The 17,533-nt window shown below is 49.8% G+C and overlaps 1 protein-coding gene across 7 annotated transcripts in view; it reads right to left on the reverse strand.

Annotated features, from left to right (window-relative positions):
• BOC (BOC cell adhesion associated, oncogene regulated) overlaps positions 1-17,533 on the reverse strand; it is a 135,291-nt gene that overhangs the window by 17,626 nt on the left and 100,132 nt on the right. For all 7 annotated transcript variants that reach the window (XM_075906705.1, XM_075906681.1, XM_075906699.1 and 4 more), the window contains 5 exons: positions 4,832-4,978; positions 3,947-4,090; positions 3,136-3,429; positions 1,658-1,930; positions 763-1,028 (listed from right to left, as the gene is read on the reverse strand). In XM_075906705.1, coding sequence (XP_075762820.1) covers positions 763-1,028; positions 1,658-1,930; positions 3,136-3,429; positions 3,947-4,090; positions 4,832-4,978 — 1,124 coding nt within the window. The remainder of the gene's footprint in view (positions 1-762; positions 1,029-1,657; positions 1,931-3,135; positions 3,430-3,946; positions 4,091-4,831; positions 4,979-17,533) is intronic.

Genomic DNA, 17,533 nt, shown 5'->3' on the forward strand with positions numbered 1-17,533 from the left:
CTGTATTCCAGCTTGTGTTGACATCTCACATCTTTACTTTACATGGCTGTTTAAAGAGACACGGTTAGTTTAAACATCAGATTTAAGTTTTGTTTAGGAAAAAACCCCAAGGTTCTTCTCGGGGGTTATAAAGCTTTCCATTAGAAAAGGCTTTATGACATTAACCAGTTTTGGGGGATAGACAGAGATTTATTTATTTAAATCCTCCAAACACAAAAGAATTGGTGCGTGTTAGAACCTGAAATCTATATTGGCTTTGTGTCTGGGATGAAGAAAATGCAACAAGTCAATGAATAGCAGCAGTACATAAATTATATATATATAATTTATGCACTGATGCTATATATATATATAGTAACTTACTAAAAACTAGGAAATAATTTTTTTTAAATAGAATTTTTATCTTTTATTTTTTATTTTTATCTCAGCAGTTTCAGCTCTGGTCTCTGCAGTTTTTTACACCCTTCATCCCCCAAAATGAAGCCCCTTAGCCCAGCAGGCACTACTGATTCTCTCTGTGTTGATCTGGAAATAAGAGTTGTCCAAAGAAGAAGGCAGGGGAGTGGGGTGTCCCAACAACAAAAGCAGGTAGAAATGAAATGCCACAGGGAAGGTGCATCTGCTTACAAGGATGAGCGATTGCCCCAGGGGGGTGAGTGGCTGCAGTTGGAATACCCGATTGGACAATTGCTCAGTGCCCTCCCACATTCACCTACAGAACATTAGTGATGGCTGCTTGGAAGTTTGCATGCATGGTGGTACCTTGCGATACTTCACCACGTAGTAAAGGACAGGGGCCTTGCTGTCATGCCGCGGTCTCCACACCAGCTCATAGCAGTCCGTCTTGGACGTCCTGGGAGAACTGAGGATGATGGGTGCCTCAGCCGGAGACACCTGCCCTCGGTGAGTCATACACTGGAGAGAGGCTGCCAGCACGGTTTTCTCCTTCAGAGCCTTGTCACTGGGGGGTGGCGTGGGGGACTGAGCTGAGCCCGACTTGAAGTCTTGCCAGGGCTTCATCGTCGTTCCTGAAATACAAGTTGGGGGCAGAGGGAATGGGGTTCAGACAGAACAAATGACATTTTAAATCACCAGTGAATGCAAGGGTAGTAAGAAGCTACATACATTCCCCTGGGTCAAGGAAAACTGCCCCTACCTGCTAGCCCTGGTGCCATGACCCTGAGAGATCTGTCAGCCAAGCTTCTCAAGAATTGATAGGCTGCTGCCTCCATAACACATTGTTAGGATAGAGTTCTCCACACCACATACTCCATACACCTACAATGCACCCCTCCGTCTCTCCCACAAGAAAAATGGGGCATATGGACACTGGGGCTGCGGGCAGAGAGGGCAGCTTCCAATAGTTCCTCTTACCACAGACAGGACTCACACCTTCCTATCATCATAGAACTTGAAGGAGACAAATGGAACTTTTGTAACATAGTCAGCCCCTACCAGGACTCATGTGAGGAGCCAGCTGGGGACATCCTAGCAATTGGGGTTAAGCTGCTAGAAGAGCAAGACAGCTGAAATGCAAGCCAGGAAGAAAGGAGGTCTCGGCCCTTTCATACGCGAGGGACTTTCAGCACACTAGCCCCTTGGAATAAAGCACCGATGTCTGCAAAAAGGTAACTTGTGAACGCGACTGAAGACTCACCAGGCTGGGCGGTCCTCAGGTGCACCACGGCTTGTGCACTGCCAACTTCATTCTCCGCCATGCACTGATATATCCCATCATCCTCTGGCCCCACGCTCACCACCCGTAGGGCCTTCCGAGACAGCCGGAACCGGTGGTTGGAAGAGAGGGGCACGGCATTGCGCAGCCACATGACCGAGGGCTGGGGGTTCCCTCGGACCTCGCAAGTGAACTTTGCACTCTGCCCCCAGGGGATGATCTGCTGGGACAGCTCCATGGTGACCTCAGGAGGTTCTGTAGGGAAATAACCACAGCACCACCGCTGGCGTTAGCTCTGTCAGAAAGCACAGCACTTCCATGACTCTGGTCGGTCCCTTAGAGCAGAGACAGGGGTTGGAAAACTGAGTCTCAGCCAAGAAAGTCTTCCTCCTCCATGGGGTTTTCCAGGGGTCTACCCTGCCACCCTTCCTCTCCCGGCTCCACGGGGTGGTGAGATGCCACATGCCCAATGTCAACAGTATGTCAATGACATACAGGTGCAGATTCTTTTTCACCCCTCTCCCCCTCAGTACCACAACAAGGGTGTCCCAATGCCTACAGGAAATCCACACCTGGATGAAACATAGATGGCGCAAACCAAACCAGTTCAAGTCCCAGCCAATGCCTGACAGAAGGGGGAAATGCTCTGTGGAAACATCTGGAATGTATCTTTCTAAACATTCTTTCCTCAGATGGAGCCTTCTTATCCCGTGACTCTGAAGTCTGCTAGCTTCCCTCACCCTGCAGATTTAAATGTACCTGGAAAGGGCTAGATACTAAGCTCTAGAGCACCCTAATGGACAGAAATATAAATTATGGGAGATGGGATTCCTCAAGGGAGCATTTCCACCTTAGGCTCACAGTGGAATCTGTGCGTGAAAGGGGCAGCTGATGGACTCCTCAGGGGCAAATCCATCACCTTACACTAAAACTGGCACTAAAGCAGAGGTGTGCAATAATTTTTTCCCAGGCTGCATCGGCTAATGGTCTGGGGGCAGAAGGAGTGGCAGGGCCTCCACGGGCTGGCTCAACCCGCTTGGCGGGCCGGATTCGGCCCACGGAACCCTTTTGCCCACCTCTGTGGTAAAGTTAGCAGGAAGGAGAGTGGGTTCACTCTACATCAGTGGTCCCCAACCTTTAGGGGCTGCCGGGTGCCCGGGGCCATTCACGCGCCGGGCGTCCGGGGGCGGGCCCACTCACTCACCACGCTCCCAGGGCAAGGGCCACCCATGCACCCTGCACTCGGGGCTGGCACCGCGCATGTGCCGTGCGCGAGGCTGGCCCAGATGATTCGGCGGGCGCACATAAATGCCATGGCGCCTGCGGGCACCACATTGGGGACCACTGCTCTACATTATAATGGAGGTTGGGGAGGGGAGATATTTCCCCCTGAAACAGGCACAAGGAGAAAGCCCAGGCTCTGTCTGGGGAGTGTGGAGGACAGCTGCTGCAGTACTCACCGAACACCTGAACGTTATAGAACATGAACGCAGCTCCAACCTCGCCCACCCCATTGTCAGCCATGCAGCTGTAGGTGCCAGAGTCTTCCTCACTGGTGGCGTCGATCAGCAGGTTACTGAGCAGGAAGCGGGTCTTGTTGTAGCCAGAAATACTGGAGCCGTTCTTGGCCCAGGTGACCCGTGGAGGTGGGATCCCACTAGCCACACACTCCAGGATGAGGCTTTGACCTTTGGTGACAATGATGGTCTGAGCCTCCGAGGGATAGATTATCCGTGCCGCCTCCGCTGTAGAGCCTGGTGAAGTGGGAGAAGAAAAAGAATTAGACCCCTCCACTGCTGCACAGGGGACAGTGTCTTGCACAGAGTGCTGACCTGGGACACCCCAGGAATGCTTACTTCCTTCAGACAATAGGGTACATGGACACATCATGCATAAGACACAGACAAACAGTGGAGTTCAGACTCTTGCCCCCATGTCACCAGAGACTAAGTGCTCCTCAGAGACGGTTACAATTTCATGGGGGTAGCCGCAGGCAACGTGCACATGCAGCACAGAGAACAGACCTCTCAACCTTCTGCTGTGAAAACTGCAGACCTCCACCATCTGCTGCACAGGATGTTTTCTACTAGCAGCAGTTACTGGCAATCCACGCACAAAGCAGATACTGGCAGTCCATGCACAGTAATGGAACATGGGGGCTGCACATGTAAATGCTGAACAGTCAAGAGGCACCCAGGATAACATGGCACATGCAAAGAGGGGACGGCCCGGGGTCTGGAAACCCAAGACATTTAAAGAGTGGCATCTTACGTCGCACGCGGAGTCTCTCACTGGAGACTGAGGTTTTCACTTCCTGGGTCACGGGATTATAGGCAGCACATTTGTACGTTCCTTCATCCTCCTGGCTGGCATTGACTATCTGAAGGTTCCCAGAGGGCATGATCAGGTAGTTGTCTGTAAGGGAAGAGAGGAGAAGGTTTGTCTCTGTGAGGAGCTATTCTCTCAGCCAGATCTCAGGAGCAGGTTCCACAAACATGCCTAGGCACAGGGAAAGGAGCAGATGGGCAAAGGGGAGGAGGGGAAAGAGAGCTGGCTAAATGAACATCACAAGCTCTTTCTCCTGGAAACAAAGCTGCTTTGGTCTTAGAACTGGGGTAAGGAAAGAACAGATTTGGGAAGGAGAGAGACGAATGGCCCCGCTAGTGAAGTTAAAGTGTCACAAGTACCGATGGTCTCAAGTGACAACATTCAGATCTGAATTTCCAAACTTCCCGGGAGTTCCAAGAGATTCAGAGAAGGGTCTTCGGTTCTGACCCCTCTCTAGTTGTAAGGAGCACTGGATGAATAATTAATTTACAAAAAAATAAAAATTAGGGTCTATTCAACTCATCCCCCTTCCTTTTTCTGTTTGCAAACTGCTGCTGAGCATGGGTCCCTCAGGCATGGCTGCCTGGAGACATGGCAAAGTCCAGACAGCAAAAAAAGGAGCAACTGGCGGTGGAGGGGTGGGGGGATAATAAATCAGGCAGTGGGCTGAGGGGGCTATTCTCTGCAAGACTGAAGATCTAGAGGGAAGGGAAGGACAGAGCCAGGGGATATAGAGATGTCAAACAGCGCCCCCCCCCCAGGACAGAAGCAATGGGTAGCAAACAGAGAGACAAGAAGCCCACCCTCCTCTCCCTGAATGCAGCTCACCTCTGGAGGCCTCCAGCCACTCCTGTTTCACACTGTAGCGCACCTGGGCTTTGGGGTGGCTTTCAGGCAGATCGCATGCAATCACAGCTGTGTTCCCTTCATCCACCTCAATCACATGCTGACCATCAAATTTGAAGTCTTTGAGTTCTGTTAAGAGCACAGGAACATCTTAGCTTAGCACTGGGGTGGGAACTTCAGGAGCTAATGAAAGGGAATAAACTTCCCCACCCCCCGCCACACACACACACATGCCAACTTGAAGCATATTTAGTATATAAACTCTTTTTTTTCCAGACATATTCCAAAACTGGACTAAAGCACACAACTGGGATTTCAGTGTTCATATATATATGGGGCTGACTCACTGCACAAAGCTAGTCAGCACTCAATCTTGTTTATGGTGTGAAGACTGTCCTCTTCTTGTTGTCTGAGTCCAAACCCCCTCAGGTTTGGAGTTGGGAGCTAGTTTAGTGTGGTCTTGGCGATGGATCACATTGAAGAGGTGCCCACTGTGATGAGTAGAATTGGACTGGTCTCAGAACACTGTTTCTTTCTAACACCTAATTGCTCCCAAAAGGGCTCATTAGGAAACCTGGTGAATAAACTGCTCCTGGGCTCTATATGAACATGAGAAATACCAGCCCGAAAAGGAAACTTACTGAGCAACTGAAAATGGAGGCGTGAAAGGTACCCTTTCAAACATAACTAGAACACAGAAACTACCATTGACGCTGGGAGTGGAGCTTATGTGACAAGGCGCAAAGGCTGGGCAACACAGAAGCGAGAGGTATACAACGACCCACACCTGAAATACGGTGATGGGTAGGAAATGACATCCCCTTCTGAAAAGTAGGGAAGGATGGTCTTGAACTAGAAAATGGAGATAACGAAATCCCCACATTGCAGGGGTTGGGAAGATAATGAAATCCCCAAATTGTAGGGTTGGGAGGATTAATTCATTAGTGTCTGTGAGGTGTTTTGAGATCCCCTGATGGAATGTGCTGGAAGGGAGTCAAAGTATTTACTGGCCAGATGGTGGATTCAGTTCTGCACCTCATTGTGCACTCCTGACTTCTACTGATTTCACCAGGAACTTGCTGGGGTGCATCTAAGGGCAGAATTGCACAGCTGTGAAAGAATCCAACTGGGTTGTGTCTCACCCTCACTTGGCCCCAGTGAGAGTGTGTAGCCAATGTGCACCAAAACAGGGGCGAGAGCAGAGCAGAGCAGAGCTAGCTTAACTGACACCATGGAAAGGCAAAGAACAGGACCAAGTAAGAAGATCTATTCTGCTTTGTAGCTCTAAATTAACTGTTCAGCCCCTGGATATTATGGTGATGAATGCTACTCATCCTCCCATGCTACACATCTCAAACAGAAGGATTAGACAGAGGAAAACATAGGAATAGATACAGTCAATAGATTGAGAAGGCTTTGGGTGTAGAGGGGGAAAAAAAGATGTTATTTCAGTTCACAGACTTGAAAGATTGAATCTGGAAGCAAACGGAGAAGAATTAATATGGAACAGGAAGGAGAGAGTCATTTATAGAGTCCACTTTTGTGACCACAACCACCACTTCAAACTCTTCCATTGCCTGAATGCTAAGCACCTTCGCATGGGGAATTCTTGCTTGAGTCAAATGCTCAAGAGCCACAGGTTGGTTTACCACTAGATTATTCTTGTGTCTTAAGGTTCTCCCACCCAAGTTTTTTTGAGAAGGTGTTGGAGGGGATGGAAGGGGGTCACAGAAAAAACAGAAGAGAATTACTGGTCTCTAAATGCATCTACGCTCACAATTAAAAAACAAACAAACAAGTTTTAAAGATCCTGGGGAAGGAGAAAGCCCATCTGTACAGCCTAAGAACTGGACTTTGGCCAGGTTCCTTTGTTTACCCACCCACACCATGTCCTGAACTCACATCACATTCCTAGGAGTTAAAAACAGAGGGTACCTTTAAGAGAGAATGAGAATACCAGACCAAGAGGGATAGATCAGGTTTCATAAGGAAAGGCATTTGACGTGACACCTTCCATGTGCCTGCCTGCTGGTACATTTGAGAAATCCATTAGGAGAATGTTTTGACAGAACTATTCACAGGCCCCCACCCCCTCACCAGTCCAGTCCTCCACCTTCCTTCTCCCCTGCTGTCTACATTCTTCCAGCTGCACTTCTCAACTCACTCCTCGTGTGGCAAAGAGTTAGAGGCCAAATGGAAACACTGCAATGGCTCTCTGCAAGTTTTTATAAGCTGACTGACCCTTTCGCCTCAGAACCTGCTCCTGTGCTACTCTGCACAGCTGGCCCCTCCTGGAAAAGCTTAGTGACCTGAGAGACACGCCAGCTGAGCCGTTGCCTCAGGATGGAAATGTCTCTGTTCTAAGACTTTAGGGCTCAGACGGTTTGTATGAACCCTCTACTCTTTGACCCTATTGGAGGTGGGGAGGTAGAGGGGGATCTCTTTTTGAAATACCACTCAGAGCAGATACCAAAGTGAAATGGCCTGAATCAGGTAGCGCTTTAGGTCTTTGCCAGCCACTCAGAAGCTGAGAGCAGCAACACAGACATGTTTAAGAGAATTCCAGTCCCTGGATTGCCAAACCCACAACATCAAAGATTAGAAGACAAAATAAACCTTGGAGACCTATTTCCAACTCCACTTGCAGTGCACAATCTCCTGGGTCCTATACTGTATGTGCGTTATCATATAGTAGCATTGGGAGCCAATGTATCTTAACTCACCCATAGGGCAGAAAGATGCATCTTCTATAGCTCTTAAACTAAAGTTTGGGAACCAGCCTGTTTGGACATGTTTTAATGAAGGTCTAACTACCCTGGTGCCTGGTAACAGTTTGAAAAGCCATTGTGGACGAAATCAACCCATGTTTAGAGAGCATGATCTGACCAACTGCAGGTAAATTAGAACATGGCTCTTCCAGCAAATGTTTGTAAATCTTTCCTGCAAGCCCAGCTCACAGGAATGTTAAAGAAACGAGCATTTATTTCAGGAAATTGGTTGCAGCACCTGCTGTGGGGTGATGCTGTGTCTTTGCATTGAGACCATAGGTCAAGTAGGTGGTGGCATTGTGTTTTAAGGTCCCTGCTTCTTCAGCACTTTGTGGCAATGTGCTAGGACATTGCAACATTACTTAAAGTTGCATCTTCCATAGCATGACCTAGCATTGAGGCACTTCTTCCAAGGAGCATGGCACAGTATTGAAACAAGACCACATTGGCTCTTCAAAGCATAACGTCGCAGCGATGCCGAATGACCACCACCATCACCACATCATGCAGTGGTGTGCCATTGTCACAGACAATTATTTTTTCCTTACAACCAATACAAATCCATGGCCCTCACAGCCTCAGGCAGCTCAGAGAGCAAGGATCAGAAGAGCTTGTGGATCGCAGACGACACATGACCTTCCCTTGGCAGACTGGGAGAGTGGAAAAATGTGTTTTCATTCTCTGGGATTTATACCAGCTCTCCAACAGCAAAGATAAGTCTGGCTCCAAGGTTCTCCCACCCACAGTCCTGGAAAAGTGACATGCAATGTCTCAAAACAGACTTTCTGATTAAAGCAAGATTCGTTTTAATTTTAAATAAAAACCAGCTCCCTTGGCAACATATTGAAAAGCCTCCCCAAATGTAAAACTTATTAGTTGTTCGGCCCGATGTTTGGAGATGATTCTAGTGCCCAGATTTGAGAAGCGTGGGAGGGGAGCAGAGGGGGTGGAAAAAGTTGAAAAGAGAAGGAGAGGTTTAGCAATGTCATAAAAATGATTTGCAGTGAGCATGCTAAAGACTTTGAGAATTTCTTGGCATCATTCAATTAAAATAATAATAAAAAGCAGGAATAAGAATGAACTTCAGAAATGTGATTAATCCTTTAAGTCAAGCAGAGAAGGGGAGCTGTGTTTCCACGGAGTATTAAAGCCAGATGAACGTTAACTCCTAACATACAGCACATTCTGTTCCTCTGATAATGAATGTTAGCCTTGGGGAGGGGAAGAATGCTAAGTGTTTTCTCCTCTGACATTTGATCAAGGGATAAAACAGTGAGAGACACAGAAACTGGAGGGGGCAGAGAAAAGGAGAGAATCAGAAATCTGCCTGCCCATATCACACATACTTTTGTGATCAACACAATATAAACGAGCATCAGGAAAATTAATGTACACCCTGGTGGTCTGAATTAATCACGGCCAAATTAGGATCTCAGAGCCAAGGCACAGGCTCCAGCCGTGCTGGCAGGGATTTATATGAACAGAGAGACCCAGAAGAGGAGAGAGGCCTACGAGCCAGTAAGCTTGGAGAAAGAACAGACCAACACCTCAGATGCAGAGCAGCCCAGCAGGGAAAACAATGATGAGATTTCAGCAATTAGAGACAGAATTTCAGACACTGGGCTCGGTGTATGGAAGGAAAGGATGGTTCTGAGGTTAACCCATAGATCTCAGAGTCGGGACTCCTGGGTTTTATGGTTGCTTGTGCCACCCACTGGGTGCACAGACTTGCATGAATCCTTTGCTTTTCTGTGTTTCATCTGCCTCGTCTGTATAGCTCCCTGCCGCCCGGGCGGGTGCAGAACCAAAGGCCAGTGAGGCAGGCAAGTGTGACACTGCACCCCATATTCTTCACAGTGATATTATTATATAATAGGATTATAGCATATTTATGGTCAGGAGTGGCCTGAGGCCGGCTGTGGCAGCTGGAGTCCCAGGCAGAACGCGCGATCAGAGCCCTCGCCTGCATGGCCATCAAAGGCCGTGACATAATCATCGGGCACCTGGGTGCCCCGTGACATCATCATTAGGTGTCCCGGGCACCCCGTTGAAGGCAGCGCCCCAGGCGACCGCCGAGTCTGCTTATGCTCACGGGCAGCCCGTTTATGGTGCTTTCTGTAGCAGACGGGTCACGCGAGATGTCATTGGGAAAGTTATGATTTGCTGCATGTGTCATTTTTGTATCCGAAGTTAGGAATATCGATTATGTATCGGTATTTCAGTCATGCTTCCTCTGGATGACAACCCCCCCCCCCCCACTAGCCTTTCTGGTACAAAAATGAAGAAGCCAGCCATTGCTGATGGCCTAGCAGCAAAGACAGCAGGCCCTGGAAGAACTTAAGCTTCCTATGAATGTCCCAGACAGCTCACATGTGTTTCAGCAAGGAATGCAAGGGCATGTAACTAGGCTTCTTGACTCCGGACTCTATCATGGGAGGTCAGTGTTGTCCCAAAAACTGAGTTTGGGACAAAAGGATTCCTGCCATATAAGCGATCTGAGGAAGAGAGTGACGCCATCTGTTCTTCACTCCCAGCACAACAAGACTGGAAACACCCAAGGAGCAAAGACTGAACTAGGGGAACTAAATGGATTTAGGGGAACTAAATGGATTTCTAGCCTGTGTATTAAAACCTGGGGATTCCAAGCTGTAAAGCAAGTGCAGCTTGTCCCTTAAGAATCTGCAATCCTGTTTGGTACTGTCGCTCAGGGTGAGAAGCTGCTAATTCATATCCACTCACTCTAGCATGTTAAGCATTGTATGTGTTTTTCTTCATTTACTAAGTAATCTGCTTTGATCTGTTTGCTATCACTTATAATCTATCTGTGGAGTTAAGTAAATGTGTTTTTGCTTTATCTAAACCAGGGAATTGGAGTAAAATGCACGGGACATTGTAACTCCAGGGATAAAGATTGTTGCATATTCCTCTCAACACTGAGCAGGGTGAACTCTGTGAGCTCACGCTGTACAAGTCCTTGTGCACTGAAAGACAGCATGATCCTGGGTTTATACTCCAGAGGGGGTGAGTGCCTGGGAAGCTGAGAGTTACCTTGGCTGTAGCCTTTCTACTGTTGGTTCAGAGCCTGCATGTAGCTGCAGTGGGATGTCCCCCTACCTGTGCGAATGCTGGTGGAAGTGTAGGATCAGGAGTGGGTCTGCAGTGAGTCATGGCAGCACAGTGTGACAGGAAGCTCAGGCTGGTGGATCAGAGGGCTTAGTGGTACCCCAAGCTGTTCCTGAGGCTAACCCATACATCTCAGAGTTGGGGCTCACGGGACTTACGGTTGCTTGTGCCACCCAGACGATGCGTGGCTTTCAATGAAATGCTTTGTTTTTCTGTGCTGTGTTTTCCCTCGGCTGTAAAGTGGGGGTAATATTGCCTTGCCTCACAGGTGGATGCAAAGCCAAAGGCTGGTGAGACAGGCAAGTGTGTATGTGGGGGGGGGGGGTCTCCACCCACAGACTTCCAGGAGTTCCACCCTGTGACATCACAGCAGCTATTTTGCCCCTCCAGACAAAAGGGGGAGAGGACCCACCACCCCTTCTCCCCTGCATCTCTCAGCTTGCCACCCTGGTCTCTGGGGGAGCCAAAGGGCGGCTGTGGGTGAAAGTAAAGAGAGAGCCAAGAGCAGGGTTGGGGAGGTGGGCAGATTGTTCCCGTAAATGACCCCCCCAAATAATGTATTTGTTGAAACCTGTCTCCCCCAGGGCCTGTGTTGCCTATGCGCACTTGAAACCTCCCTACAAACAGATCTGGCAAAAAGAAGGTTGCTGTGGTCATTCATTTCTGGGCTGAAGAACTGCTGCCAAGATACTGCCAGCATTACCGCACCCACCCAGCCTGGCCCATTGGGGTTGCCACATGAGCTGGAGAGACCCCCATGGACTCCTTTCAGCAGGCAGGTAAGACGAGAAAATTGGAGACCAGAAGAAGCTATGGGTGATCGTGAGAGTGGGGGGAAAAGCTGACAGATTGACTTTGCTCCGCACAACCGGTCAGCTCCTTCCCACCGTGCCAGTTTCCCCATCTCCAAATCCCATGCTAGACCCTACCCCTGCTCTATTCCCCTCGTGCCGTTTGCCCACTGGGACCTTAATCTTAAATTTCACTGGAGAGCGGTCATATCCCAATTCATCAGTGTCGTGAGGGGCTTTGAGGCTATTGGATAGAAGGCACTGGGGACAGCTGAGCCCCGACTTGCTGAAACCACTGTTTTAAGAAAAACTGGGCAGCTCTCCTCAGTCGGATGGGTTGGGAACAGAGACAGATCTTGAGCCTTCCTGACTGCCCTCACGCCAGGGGCAGGGAGGGAAGCAGGGCCTCTGAGAATGGGGCGTGTCAGGGACTGAGGCTCCTCCGGCATCAAGCAGGAGAGTAGAGTTATTCCTCGCTAATCCCCATTTCGGTTGCCAGAGCCCCAAGGGGGTTAGAGCTCTCCGCCTGCACTAAGCTACATTCCAGTTGCTGGCCTCTTCCGTGAGCTGCAACAGACGGAGCCCTTTCCAAGTGCCATGATGAGACATGCACACAATCCCATTCTCCACACCTCCTTCATGCATGCCTGGCCGCTCACTCACTCCCTGCCCCCCTTTCCCCGCACCACTGGTCAGACACACAGGCCCCCTCAGAACAGCTCCTCCTGCGTGCAACCCTCATCATATGCTAGCATCCCAGCACGTCCTCATTCCCCCCCCCCAAGCCCCTCTCCTGCACCCCTACCATATTACAAGCTTGGCTCCTTACCACATCACAGCCAACCTGCTATGTCTCCACAGCAGATGCCCTTCCTTTCTAGCGATAGGCTCAGGAAACGCCACCTGTGTTTTCTTTCCCTCCTCCCCCGCACACCGCCCCTGGCCCTCTAGCCAGAAGCCCTTGGTGAAGTTGAGCCCAGCGAGCAAATACTTTTTCAAGATGGAGATGAAGTTCCCCCTTCATTGCGTCAGGGGAGTCATCAGCTGAGGGGCCCAGGCCGAAGGAAAATGAATGGGTTTCTCTTTAGAAGACAGCTGCAAATTCCTAAGGCACCCCAACCATGCCCCAGAGCAGGGGTCACTGCTCAATGGAACTTTGCAACAACACCAGGCTTGCTCCCATGAGCCTCGCCAATGCTGAGGGCTGCTCTGCTACCTCACTTCTCAAAGCTGAAAGGGCACAAAGGAATGACCCTCTCTGGTCCTAAAGCATTTCCAGTATGTACAACCCCTTCAAAAAACGCAGCCCTCGGTCTTTTCTTCCCTCGCAGCCAGGTGACTGGCAAGTAGAAAATTCAGTTTAGTATATTCTTTTCCTCCCATAAGTGTTTGTCCAGGGGTGCGTCTACACAGCACCCTAAACTCAAAATAAGGTACGTAATCTGCACAATGCAAATTGCCTTTTGTATTTTTATTCTATTTTGAAATAGCTTATTTTGAAATTTGGCACATCTACACAACACCAAATAACTCCCTATTTCGAGCCATCTCTTATCCCTCGTAGAATGATGTTTACCGGGATGGCGAAATAGTGCGCCCGTTATTTTGAAAAATATTTGAAAAGAATGGGCAGCTTGTGTAGACATGGGGTAGACGTACCCCAGGGGAGGTAAGGGAGGAATGTTATGCATCAGTTTCTAAGATGGTAAGAAAAGGGGTGCAAGCAGCAAAGTAGCTCATAGAATCATAAGTCTGGAAGAGACCTCAGGAGGTCATCGAGTCCAGCCCCCTGTCCAAAGCAGGACCAATCCCAACTAAACCATCCCAGCCAGGGCACTGATCTGGCATTCAACAGGCAGGTAGTTGCCACTAGCGTGCATGTGGTATTCAGTGGGAGGTCAACGTCAGTCCTGACACGAGTAGGCGCAACTCCAGTTGAAATCCTCACAAGCTACTCAACTTACACCAGTTCTGCATTTGACCTTTTTGTGTGAGTGGCTTTTCCTGCTACATCCCCCCTCACCCGTCTTTCTGTTTAAGTTACGCTCATGGTGTGTGCCCACTGTATAGTGCACGTTCCATGGCTTTGCCACTTCCATCCACTCGCACTTAACCAGAAAAGCAGGTTTTAGTTAAAGCATGCAAGCAATCCCATTGGCTTCCACAGGGCTACTTGCATGCTTGAAGTTCAACAGGTGCTTAAAGCCTTTTTCTGGATAGGAGTGGGGATGACTAATCTTCAGCAACATGCAACTTCTACCACTGTCATCGTCGCTCCCAAACCATTCCATGGGGACTGTGCACCGTGCACTTCAGTCTTAGGAGACTATTAGAAAAGGAGCTGGGTGTGATGGCAAAGAGCAGCAGCAGATGATATTCATAAGAACATTATATATTCAAGCTAGGCAGCCTTTAAAGAGTCTCCATTCTTCAGCCCATGCCCATGCCTGGCCACATTCAGACTGGCCTGAGTTCCAGTCACTCTCAACATCAGGGCGAAGACATGGAACAGCCCAAGGGACTGGGAACAAGACATGGAACCTCTCTAGATCTCCCATTCCAACACACCTTAGGCTGGAAGTGATCAAGGTCATTACCATCTGCTCTGTGCACCAGGCTGCTTTATGTGTGTGGGGGGAGGAGGGGGGGCGGGGTCGCTCAAGTTCCAATAAATAACCCTTCTAGCAGTCCATCCATATACACCACAGAAAGCATCTGCCCTTTGCGTGAAGACCTGAGCTAAACACTCCACCTCCATCCTCTCCACCCATCTCTCCTTCCCTGCAGGCTACAAAACAATAGCCAGGTTTCTCTTCTATGGAAATTAACTGCTAGTCTCAACCAGTCCTCTGAGTCACCTGATCAGAGACGGATTCAGGTGTGCCCACCGGCCACACACCCCAATGCGTGTTGCTCCTTGCTTGTGTCACTCATGTCCTCCCTCAGTTCCATCCTTGCCCACTTCCATCGGTGGCTCTTCACAGATGGGACCAGTTCCCAGGCTCCCAGCTGCCCAGTGGGATTCACGCTGCCCACTGTCATGGCCCAAAGACAGCAGAGACCATGGTGGGAGCATCCCGCTTCGCCATGTGCCAAGACAATAAGAACATAAGAACGGCCGTACTGGGTCAGACCAAAGATCCATCTAGCCCCGTGTCCTGTCTGCTGACAGTGGCCAATGTCAGGTGCCCCAGAAATTGATCCAGTGGGGCCAACAGCAGCTTCCCTGCAAAGCAATGACACTTGATGGAGTGGGAAGACATGGGTTTTTAGAGGACATGCCATGAAGTGTAGAGGGCTCCACAGTGGGTTACTGCCTCTTACTAAGTTAACCCTCCTTCCCCATTAGCTCTCAAGACCCATTCAATGACAACCATCCCCCCTAGTGGTGGGAACAAAGCCCGGTAAGCTCTCGCCCTTCTTCTGCAACCCATCCGATCTTCCTCGCTGCTGTCGGTGGCAAGACGTTTGTGGGGATGGGAAGGTCTCACTTATCTCCCCCTTCCCTGATTCCAGCTCAGGGACATACTGGATCTCTACACCTTGCACTAGGCCTTGTAAAGGCTGTTATTAATATTCACTCACACTGGCACACCCATGCTAACTGGAAGCCTCATGTATTTCGATTCACCCCAAGTACTCTCTGGCTTGGTGGGGGTAAGGACAGGGATGGACTATATATGGGCCTGAATCAACACCCCACCAACTTCTGGGGCCCTGCTACAGCACTGGATGTGGCTATCGCTGGGGTCTATCTAAGGGAAGGTGGTGGGGCCCTCTTGCACACCAGCAGTTGGATCACAGCCTCTGCAAATGGATGCCTGTCTTCCCTTGCCTCCAGAGCTGGAGGGGGAAGGCAGCACCCAGGTAGACTGAACAATGCTGGCTTTGTCCAAGCAACGACATTTAAGAGAGGCCTGAAAGCAAACCACCGTACTAAGGAGTCTGCATGCGCTGGTCTCCTTGTCCCTCCTAAATGCAAACCATGCCCTTGGTAATTCCATCCACCTCTCTGCTCCCCTCCTGGGTCAGCCCACCAGCAGAACACAGCCCCCATTCTGCTCTGGAATGCACTCGCCGAAACTTAATCTAAGTGCAAAGCCCAGGCCAAATCCCCTGATGGCTTCAGCCCAATGACAGCCCCCTCCCACCCTGCCTCTGAGAGCAAGAGCTGCTGTTCCACTCCACTCTCCCTCTCCTCCTCCCGGACCGGCCTAAACATTTCACTTCTGATTAATGTCTTGATGACAAGCCAATAGTTCCTGGCTTCCATACAAACCCTTTTTGCACAAACAGCTTCTCTCCTTCCATTTCTTAGACATATCCCCTTCCCCAGTTCCCTCCCTGCCTCCTGCCAGGCCCAACTGCAGGTTTTACGAGGAAGCTCTGTCCAGTGGCTATTTGAGGAGAATGTCATTCTCCTCAGACATGCCCTTTCGCAAGTGCTAGCCCTGAATGCTCCTCTCCCCAGTGTCAGCCTCTCAAGAAGATCATGTCCCCACCTCATACAAGGTGCACTGGGGTACGTGTATCTGTGGATAAGGGGTGGTTTCATGAGGCCAACGTGAGTGTAGAAGGACGTACCCGGAACTGGGTATACAGCCTCAGTCAAGACGCATCCCTAACTCAACATACTCTCAGTCCGGAGCGTAGATCCCAACCTGAAATAAAAGCCTACCCCTTACCCCGCTTGAGATGTGCCCCATCACATTTATACGGGTTCACGATGGGTTTTCCATCACTGACCATTTTTTAAAATCAAGCTTCAAAGCGTTTTTTCCCCCTAAAAGATCCGCTGTGGGAATAATTGGGAGAGGGGGGACAGGGAGGAGTTCTCTGGCATGTGTCATGCAGGAAGTCGGACTAAACAATGGCTGTACTTGAGCACCACTCCTCTCTACACAGTACAACAGCACGCCACTGAGCCCTGCCTTCCTACAGCATGGAATAGCAGTTTCCTTTTAATCTAAAGGAGGAGATCCGAAGGCCTCTCTCCTTAGCATTTGCTGGGGTTGTACTGGTTCTTTGCCTCTCTCCTGCCGCTATCTCCTCCTTTACTTTTCCTTTTGTGGGGGGGGAGGCCAACTCTTCCACATGACACAAAAAGGGACAGCTTTTGAGAGTTTGAAAACAAGGGAATTAAGACCACGTGACCAACCGATGCGCTGACCCATGGTGCAGCTGTGAGGGCCAACACGCTAGGAATTGAGCGTCCTGTTGAAAAAGCAGGGCCACTGAAGCTTGAACTAAGGAGCAGAGCTCCATGGGTGAAATCTTTAACAGACACCTCCCCTGTGGAGTGGACACAGGTGGGGACATGTCTCACACCCACCCACACACCACTAGGTTACATAGCCCAGAAGGGGATGTGGCTTGCAGTGCCCTGTACTCTAGTCCAGGACTATTCTCAACCTGTGACTGCAGGACAGAGACAGAGTTTATGGGAGTTTATTTTGTTGATAGTCTCCACCAAGAAGTCAGATGTCATGATGATACTGAGGTGTACTTAGAACAGGGGTTCTCTACCTTTCTCTCTCTGAATCCCTGCCCCTCGCAGTGAGGGGGTAGCAAACAGGGGAATAGTCTGAGTCCCAATCCCACAGCGGCCCCTGCAAAGTCAGGCTTTGGTTGTTGCCCCAGCTGACAAGGCTCAGGGCCTTGGGCTCCAGCACCGTGCGACAGGGCTTCAGCTTTCTACGCTGGGCCCCAGCAAGTCTAAAGCAGGCCCTGCTTGGTAGGTCCCCTGAAACCTGCTTGCAGCCCCCTGGGGAGCCCTAGAGTCCTGGTTGAGAGCCACAGCCTTTGAGCCAAAGAGCGACACCACGGGACACAGCAAGAGAACCGGCAGATGGAGAAATCTGAAACCACTTGCTCTCTCTCAAGTGAAGACCGAGGTACAGGTAAATATTACATGGTCACTGACATTCATTGGGTTTTGTCATTCCCCTCAGAAGGTATCATGGTACGGGCTTGCTGTCTAGCACGTCTATCTAAGGGGGTCA

This window comes from Pelodiscus sinensis, chromosome 1, assembly GCF_049634645.1.
Source record: "Pelodiscus sinensis isolate JC-2024 chromosome 1, ASM4963464v1, whole genome shotgun sequence".
NCBI classification, from domain to species: domain Eukaryota; kingdom Metazoa; phylum Chordata; order Testudines; family Trionychidae; genus Pelodiscus; species Pelodiscus sinensis.